At 34.1% G+C, this 10401-nt stretch overlaps 1 protein-coding gene across 1 annotated transcript; it reads left to right on the forward strand.

Moving 5' to 3' along the window:
* Nucleotides 1-8839: 8839 nt before the first annotated feature.
* On the forward strand, nucleotides 8840-9639 carry LOC149219408 (uncharacterized). Its single transcript, XM_089386817.1, has 3 exons — nucleotides 8840-8968; nucleotides 9062-9154; nucleotides 9327-9639. Exons 1-3 carry the CDS (start codon nucleotides 8840-8842, stop codon nucleotides 9522-9524), a joined length of 420 nt encoding a protein of 139 aa, XP_089242943.1. The 3' UTR covers nucleotides 9525-9639.
* Nucleotides 9640-10401: the final 762 nt, after the last annotated feature.

Genomic DNA, 10401 nt, shown 5'->3' on the forward strand with positions numbered 1-10401 from the left:
GAATTTTGTCCAACCATCCAAAATAGTAAATACATAGCTCCTCCTTCTTCCTTAGTCTTATAGCTATTGCAATATGATTAACATAGCAAAGGTTTAACCGTGTCCTTAACATTAGCACTGAGATGATATACACTAAATCCTGCCATAGTCACTCTAGCTCTCCATTTTCCTGTAACTTCATAGCTCTCAATCCTTTCTTCTCCCTCACAAGCAATTATGTTCACTGTGTCTCAGGCAAGGCATTGTTTTTCAACATTCATACGATTTCTGCTATCCCTTTTAAGTGTAGCATCTAGTGACTCAAACACTGATGAGTAATAGTTTAATGCTTCCATGGACTAGGGGATGAAAGGTGTATAATTAGTGTTAACCTCTTGTTTTACTACTGTGACTACTTTAGGGTTGAAAGACTTCACCATCCTTAGAAGCCAGTCACATGAGTTCTTTGTAGACACACTTTGATCGAGCATGTGATGCAGTTGGAATGCAAAGTTTACTACTAAAACCTCATATGGATTTATCTTAAGTATCCATGGTTGGACATCTGAGTCCACATCGATATAGTGGCTTATCCTTATGTTGGGATCTGATTCCACATTAAGACTCCCCTCCTAATTATGTGTGTATGGACGAAGTGGTTTATAAGGCATTACATGTGCCCAAAGTTTTTCCAATCTGGAGGTTCTCGGTATGATGCGATAACATCCTCCTACACTCTGTTATTAACATCATCAATGGTTTTCGTGTTATGCCTTGTAAGCCCTCTTTGGTTTGTGTTTGTTATTTATGGTGTCCATGATAATTACAGTTCTTAGGTCTTAGTCTTAGTCATTGTCTTAGGCTGATTTTAATTATTAAATTTTTCCAATCTGGAAGTTCTCGGTATGATGGGATGGCATCCTCACGCACTCTGTTATTGACATCATCAATGGTTTTAGTGTTATGCCTTGTAGGCCCTCTTTGGTTCGTGCATGTTATTTATGGTGTCCATGATAATTATAGTTCTTAGGTCTTACTCTTAGTCTGTCTTGGGCTGATTTTATTTATTAAGTTTGAAAGTCGATGAATATACAGACGAGCAATTGATAGGTTAAGTTTGTGAATATGAAAGAGTAATAGATATGTGTGTACCTGCAAGGCTGCATTAGTTTACATGCCATGTTTCACTGTATTTTTCTTGGAATGTTGTTGAATGTGAACATGCCTTAAACGGATAAATGAATGTGTATGTCCTGGGTGGATAAAGAAATGTTTGCCAAAATGTTGCATTTGTGGAAATAACTCCCAACGCTTGATAACAACCCTTAAAAGTGGGGGGTTGTTTATGTTAAGAACAAGATGAATATAATGGTTTCTGAAAGAGTTATGGGGTGATGAATTCTATGGAAAAGTTGATAGTCATTCAACCAACGATAGTTGAATAAATATTAATATAAATAACAGTAGAGAGGCGTGTTAATTTCCTTGACATTGTCTTGTCTTGAAAATGAATTGTTGATAGAAGGTTTGAAATAATGACCAGAAATGGATTTAATTGCAGATAATCCAGAAGAACTTGATACCAAAACCTATGGTGCCACAATGAACTACTATTGCAGCTGCGACTTAGAACACTGGAAGTTATGAAAGCATGTGAATTTGTTACATAACCTACGACCATTGATATTTACAAGGGTCAATGAGAGAAGTGATGGAATCAAATCTCACCCAAAATATTGAAATAGCCTCCTCAAAAGTGCACCAGAGAGAGCAAAACCCAAGTACAATTGTGCTGAAAAGTTAAAAGTTAAAACATAGATGCAAGAGTGTGGGAAAATTCCAACCACAAGATGAGATGAGACAAACGAGAGCTCGTGTTGAACTCGAATGAGGCATCCTCTCAAGAGGGGTTATTGGCCCACATAACAAAGGCACACACAACAAGAGGGTTATTGAGCCTACACAATGAGGGCATACAACACAAGAAGGTTATTGAACCTATATATCAAGTTTTCCTAGGTTGGAATTAACCACAAACCTAGTTTCAAATAAATCAAATTAAAAAATGGCCTTACCCATAATTACAGGTATGATACCTACAAATGATTTGGGGCCACACGTATAGATACACCAATAAATTTCAACCACAAACCTGTAAATTTCATTTTCCTTCACACCATGCATCTAATTTGTATTCTGTATGAGAATTAACAAAGGAATGATGCTCTTTTTCCTCTTTTCCGCTTTCCACAATATTTTCTGTTTTTTTTGGTGAGTTTTCCATGTTCTAGATCCCACTTTGTTCCCACACACTCAAATTTTAGTTGCCTTGCTCTGCCACAATAATAATGCTTCAAATTCTTAGTTCTGGATTTGCTTATTCTTATTTTTAGATTTTCTTTAAACCGAATCTTTACCTGTAAATTGAGATGTAAAATTAGAGTTGTGTTTATAGATTCAGAAATAAAGTTGACTTTTTGAGAAGTTCTCAAATGAGAGGAAAACGTTTTAGGCTAAGCACAACCATACCCTTTATTTTCCTCCCTTCCTATGGATTATAATTGATAATCTAATATTTTTTAACTTCATTTGATTCTCTGAAGTTGATTCCCTTCCTCCATTTTCATTAAAATCCTCATGTTATAAGGAAAAAGGGCATACCTTTATATGAAATTTTTCCAGCAAAGAGTCCAAAATTAAATTTTGGACAATTAAATTTTCATGCAACTAAGCAACATTGCTTTTTAACAATACTCTTGGTTCAACATTTTTTGACAATGGTCTTGGTTTAGTACTTTCTTACGAGCAGAGCCCTCTCCATTCCTTCAAGCAAGAGTGGTCTCCTTGGAAAAACAATAAATCTGACCATTTCAGTTTTTTCATAATGTAATACCTTGTACCAGATATCTTTGGTTTATGCCTTCTAAAATCTTGGATACCTCATCAATTTTTCCCTTAGAGAAACACTGTTTTACAGAGTCAAAAAGTTAGTTTCACAACCTCTTCTAATTATTTTGCCTTCTAATTGTAATGATTTTTCCACTTCACTGGTCTGAAATAGAGCAGACATTACTTCTGTGTATACTTTAACATGTACAGAGGATTTACAATCTATCACTTCTTCAAGAACTTTTTATGCCTCAATTTTTTTTCCTACCTTCCCAAGATGATGCATGCCATAGATAAAACTTGCATGACTTGGAACAACACGTTCCCTAATCATTTTGTTCAGTATCTGGGCAGCGGCTTGAACTTTCTTTGATTTGAAGCAAGCTTTGATGAGTGAATAGTACAAAGCATATGTGGGTGAGAGACCCTTTCTAATCATTATCGCCAGTTGATTCACTGCCTCATCCACCATACCCAACTTGCATAGGCCTCCAATGAATGTCCTATAGCAAACTATATCAGGATTTAAATTTTTTCATCTCCATTAGATAGTTCCTTGCATGGTCCACTCTACCAGCATTGCACAAAGCATTGATCAATGCATTCAAATGGATTGTCCACTCTGAGAAAGGATTGTCCCTGATTTTAATATATAGTGTGACAAACCGTATGTTACAAGCAGGTGGAAAACTTTTCTCGCAATTGACTAAGCAACGTCCTGCCAGCCAGACTTGAGACGGAAACCCTCGTCGGAAGTATATGCTTGGCTCTTTTCCAAACAAATGAAGAGTCAATGAGGTTTTGTGTAATAACTTCTGGTATCGTATTGGGTTATTGTTAGAAGCGATAATTGGATTCGGATTCTCATCGAGTGAGTTGTTCTGCTTTCTCAATTTGAGAGGGTTTGTTTGGAGGGAAAAACGAAAGAGGACATACAAGAATAGTGAGGGGAAAGATGCAGAGGAAGAGGATTGAGAACATCTCCAGCAGGCAGGCTACATTTTCCAAACGTAGGTGGATTGCTGAAGAAAGCTTACGAGCTCTCGGTGCTCTGCACTGCAGAAGTTGAACTTGTGATTTTCTCCCCAGCAGGAAAGCTCTATGAACTATTTTTTAGTGCAAATCCTACTATTTTGATTCTAATAATCATGGCTATGCAAACCTCATGAGATTCTTAGTAATAACCCCGGTGGTGCAAGCCCTAGTAAGCTCGATGTTGAAAAACTTAGTGTAAAACCTCCAACAACAACATAACCAATACATGATGTCAAACAAAATGGAGAAGCATCCAAGGTTCTTAAGCAATGATGTAATGAATGAGGTGGAGAAGCATCCAATGTTATTGAGCGATGGTTAGCTATACGAGGAAACATGCAATGTCATCTTCCTTTCATTTTCATGGATATAACTTAATATAACTTTCTTATGTAGAAAACATGGCTTATCTTAGGCTTAACCATGCATATAAAATACCACCTATCATCTTCATTGAAAAAAGAATGGTGTCTTTGTTCATAAATATGAGTGATTAATCGTAGGAATGGCTATTATTCTCTATCAAACAAAATCAAGGACTAAGTAATGAAGATCTTGGTCGACAACAAAACTTATGATTATTAACTTCACATTAAAATTCACTTCATCTCTGCCACCTTCAAGGAAATCTTTGTTATCCATCACCATATTGATGTTGTGACTTGGTCCTTGAAAAACATTCAGCATGTTTGATTCATGGAAACCTTCAAGTTAGACAGTATATGTCATGCTAACTTGCAAGAGATTGGTGTGAGGTACATTGAGGCTTGCAGGGCCTGCCCTGCAGTTTGCCCTCATGAAAGCATAGAAGTAGATTATAACCAGTTTCTTAGGAAACCATGAATCCTTTCTAGCCTTGACATCTCCGTGACCAACAAGATATAAAACTCCTGATAATTTAGAACACTTCCATAGTTCCAAATGTACATCACAAGAAGGAAGCAGGTGGCAAAAACCATTTATCCAACCATTTTTCCCCCACTTTCACCAAAACTGCAGAAAAATAAATTAGCTCAGTTGATCCAAATAGAACAGGAAATCCAATCGCAAGGAATATATTTTTTACCCATATAAGAACCATGACAAGAGTCATTGGGCTTGTAGTCACCATAATCATCTCTACCTTTGCAATGCCATATGCATTTGATATCTCGACCGTGCTCTTAAAACAATCACATACCAAGACACACATTATCATTAGAACCCAGTTGATGACAAGAATGTAGATCTGACCCATGAACCGTCGGGATGTGTGAATTATTTTCAATCTGGGAAAGCATCCTAGGGCCATGGACATTTTAATAGATGAAATTGTTGCTAAGATCATTGCCTGGCTTGCAATCATGGCAACAACACTAGCTATCACGAAGACTAGCCAGATAAAACCATCTGGAATTGAAGCAGAGAATACGTTCTCCACCACAGAGGGATGCTTCATAAGATATGCAACTTGATCCATGTAAGCCAATAGTAGGCATGGGAATACTACACATGTGAAGGCTATCTGGATGGATCTTACTGAGAAGTGACCCAAATCAGCAAACATAGCTTCAGCTCCTATTATGCATAACATGCAACCTCCTAGGGACATCCATGCTTTGATAGTGTTCCTCTTGAACAAGTAATAGATATAAATAGGATTGAATGCCCTTAAAATTGTCATGTCATGTTAAATAATATTGTAAAGTAAAATAGAACCAATAGAGAAAAACCATATCATGAGTGCCAGAGAAAATGTCATGCCTACTTTGCTTGTACCAAACTGTTTTATGCTGAACAAGATCACCAGGAATATGATTGAGACAATGACCACTGTGTCTTCTGTAAAGCTAGATATTTCATCTTGCATGCCACTAACAACAGACATGACTGATATTGCAGGTGTAAGTATGCCATCCCCAATTACCATGGAAGTACCCATGAGAAACAAGAGTAGCAGTAGGGTCTTCAATTTTGTACTTCTCTAAAGGCTTTCTTTGATTCTTAATCATCTTTCCAGTTTCGGGGTGGGCAACTTGAGCTTGAAACTGGAATTTTTTTCATTTGATGGTTGCTGGTTGGGGAGCAGATTGACCTTCGCATATGTGCAAATCAAAGAGTACAAGGAAAATGTCCCCCCTTCACCATTGCCATTGGCTTTGAGCATAATGAACACCTATTTAGCCAAAGGGATGAGGGCTATTGTGTACATCACTAAAGCTAATGCACCCAAAACATCTTCCTCTCCTTTGGTACGAGCTTGGATGAATACAGTAGTGAAAAAATACAAGGAGTTGGTATCCATATCTCCATAGACCACTCCAAGTGTTTGGAATGCCAAGTCGATCGTCCGTCCTAATGAAAGGTCCTTATCATGGCCCTTATGAACACCGGGCACGTCCATGGCCTCCACATCAAAGGAATCCACTCACTTGGTCTTCAGAACGAGCCCACGCCTCATTTTGTGTCATGTCTGATCATCGTCAACAAACCACCTTGGGGATTACCCTTCCATTTCACTGCCATCAACCGACCTCGACTCTGATGACAACAAAGACATTGAGCCCTCACTGATCCCATCCCTGTCTTTCTCATCCTAGACATTGATATGATAATGGGGTTGATAATGACAAGAATGATACACAAAAGAGAAATCAATAAAAACTTAGGAGAATCCCCACAACTGTTTATAAAAAAAGCACAAGTTTATCATCCAAAGAAGCAATTTCTGCATTCAAAGACCACAATCCTCAATCTCATAATTTTATCATCCATAGAAACAACTCCTGCATTCAAATCCCATAATCTAGAAAAACAAAGAGCTCAATCTCTTCGACCCACATCATAACATCGCATCCCACATCCAGATTTCCATTGAAATCTTGAAAATCCTCATACCCAAATGATTTTTTGCAGTGACTTCTATGAATACATTACCATCCTTCGATCAGAGTGTTTTTCTTATCTCATCAGAGAAATTCTTCGAGGTCACGTTAATTCCAATAAAATTATACAGAGCGATAACTCGTAGTTATGAAACAAAATTGACACACTAGAATCTCAGCTGAAGCAATATATGTTATAAAGATGATAAGCTCGTGGAAGATGTTCATTGTAGTTTTGTTGGATTATTGAATATTAAATCATAGATAGTTTAAATTGATTTAGGTGATAATGGCTTCATTGTAGACCGTGTTAAAACATTAATTCTAAATCATAGATAAAATTTTAACCTTTTTTATATAGCATTAATTGTGTAACAATTTACAGTGTTAATTGTTTATTTACTTATAAATTAATAAAATATAAATTATTTATAAATTAATAAAATACAAGTGATGGCTTTAGGTACCAAGAAATATCTGCAAATAAATTAGCTCCTCTACGAGTATGTTAATTTTTTATGTTAGATTACAAATATAAAATTTAAAAGTATATAATATTTGTTTTATGAATTTTTCTTACTAATTTTTTTTTTAAGTTAAATTACAAATACAAAAATTAAAAGTATATAATATTTGTTTTATGATTTTTTTTACAATTTTTGTTTTTGTTTTTGTTTTTTGTTTTTTTTTTTTCTCTACATTCGGTTATTTTTCTGTGTTCTCTCCATGTGATTTTTTCTCACTAGTGAACAATCATGGTATTAAAAACTCGATGATGGGATAATGTGTTCTATCATATCTCAAGCTATTCCCTCGCCGTAAACACTCTTAAATGATCATTTTCATGGTATTAACAACTCACAATGATGGGACACTGTGTGCTACCATATCTCAAACTATTCCCACACTTTTTAGATGTAAACACTCTTAAAATTATCATTTTTAAATTGCCTATAAATATGAACTTTTTATTACTATATGAATAAACCATTAAAATGTTATAAATAAGATATATGAAATAAAAATTCTTAATTTCTTTTTTATTATTATGTAAAGCCAAATTATGTTGAATTTTCAAAATTTAGACTTTAAAATTGTTAATATTCTTTTATTATATAAAGCTAACCTCTCCTAACCCAAAACATCACTTAAATCAATCTCTTATATCATAAAATATTCTAAAAAGTGAGATTTTATATTCTTTTCAACTTTAGTATTTTGTCAAATATTAAAAAATGCGAAACATAATATATATGTTAAAGAAGAAACATATTATATATCTTCAAGGAGAAACATATAATGGTAATGCAAATTTTTAAAAGATATGTGATCCTTAGGCTTATTGGAGAGTATATAAAAAATTTCACACCTTTTTATGAGATATGCGAGGAAAACATGTTAAAGATTTTTAATAAATATAAGATTTCCAAAATGATGCTAGTTATGTGTGATTCTTTTTTCATTGCTTGTGATTATGAAAAATGAAACTCAATGTTTTTTCATTAGTGCACACATATTTCATTATATAATTGCATATAGAAAAATCATTCCAGAGCCGATAACAATAAAAGTGAAGAATTTATGGTCCAACGTTATATTTAAGGGAGATGTTTAAGGATGACGTTTGAATTTTGTTTTTCATTTTAAGACATTTGGAGCAAATATTAGGAAGGACTTTGAGAAAGGATTGTCCTTGATTTTCGAAAATGGAGTTGTTCCTTTCCAGCCATATGCCCCAAGCGACCATCAAACGGAGAGCTCATATGTTTTTTGGATGTTTTCTTTATAGCCATTTTTTTACACATATTCATAGAGTCCCCATGTCGTTGATGTGAATTACTTGTTCGATTTTTTTTAACCAAAATTTTTAAGCAAACAAGAAAAAAAAAATGCCTCAAGATCAAAGACTGAAACAAAGACCTATTGACATACCTTTTAAAGTATGGAAAGAACTTGTAAAATCATATGAGAAGTTGGATGCACAAAGAAAAGCAGGCAATGAGAGCATTCAGGTATTGAATTTTTCATTAAACATTATTTAGAATGTATTAATACTTATAAGTATCTTAGACATGTATTTCTATGAAAATAAATTGAATTGGTTTATGTTTAAGGACAAGGCATCCAAGGCGAGGTTAACCAAGACAAAAGTCACTCATCGTAGTGGCCAGAAAGGTTTAAAAACACTGATAACAACCTTTGTAAGTATATTAAACATGTGATCTTTTTTTAATAAATTTTGTACTAGAAGAAAGTCATTGTTATCTAATTTCTCCCTATTTACTGATTGATAGGAACTAAAATATGGAAGACCTCCAAATCATTTGGAAAAGGAGGTGCTGCAGCAAAAGAGATGCGTTGAATTTGTTGTTTGGATGGACTCTATGGTATGTAATCTTAGTTGGATTTCCAATATACTTTTAAACCATATTTTCATTTTATTTTTTAGTACTATTAGATATTATATCTTACCTCATTTTATGGTTAACATTGTATAACAAAAACATGCGTTGTGTTATGTAATTAATACTAACATGTAATATTGATTTTTCTTGTCAGAATGCTATAGGTAATGATTGCCAAGACGATGATCCAAATTATGTTCAACATATATCAGGAGATGATGAAGATGAGGATGAGGATGATGGTGGTGAAGGAGGAGATGATGATGATAGTTGCGGTGTTGGTGATGATGTGGATCAGAGTAATGAGGATGGTCAAGATGATCATGAGGATGATCTTGGTGGTGGTAGCTAGGCATGCACATGCATTGTTTTTTATGAAGAAATTATTGTGTAGAATGACATTGTTATGTTTAGATGGGTGTTGTGAATTTACCCTATATCAATGAGACATTTTGATTTTGTAATCATACGATGAGTTTGATTTATGTATGCTATTAATTTATCGTAGAATAACGATATTCATGAAATATTTTGATTTGTTAATCATATTTGAATTTTACTTGTTTTGATTAAAAATAATACTGATTTTATTAGTATTATGTTGCTATTTTATACATGTTTTGAAAATTGTTAATCACACATTGCTAATTTTTTGGATGGATGTTGTCAATTTCTCTTAAATTTCTTTACAAATGATTTTGAATTGTGATATCTGCTTAATGATATTTAGAAACTATCATATATTTCACTATGAATCTATAAAGGGGGTCATATATGTAAAGAAAAATATACTCTATATAAGAATTCAAATGTGGATGTAACCATGGATGCAAAATTGAAAGTAAAATTGGATGTTAAACTAGGAATTAATACAAAATGCAAACAATTGACATACAAAGTGTTTTAAATTAGAAGTGAAAAATTGTGCAATAGTTGACACAAAGAAGGGAACAAAACATGGCATACAAAACGATATCAAATTGGGCAAAGACAAGGACACATAAATGGGCACCAAATTAGATGCAAAAAAAGACAACAACTAGATGTAAAACAAGATGCAAAGTTGAGCGTTAAAAAGAAGCAAAAGACGTTACAAATTAATATGCCAAACGATGATGCAAATAATGGTGTAAATTTGGGATGCAAACTTCGGTGCAAAAAAGAAAAAAAAAAGATGTAAGAAAAGACATAAAAAAATATGCAAAATGGGGCTGAAAAAAGGTGAAACC

Source organism: Pinus tabuliformis, chromosome Q (genome assembly GCF_031772625.1).
Source record: "Pinus tabuliformis cultivar Carrire ecotype Pingquan chromosome Q, CPIR1, whole genome shotgun sequence".
Classification (NCBI taxonomy): Eukaryota; Viridiplantae; Streptophyta; class Pinopsida; order Pinales; family Pinaceae; genus Pinus; species Pinus tabuliformis.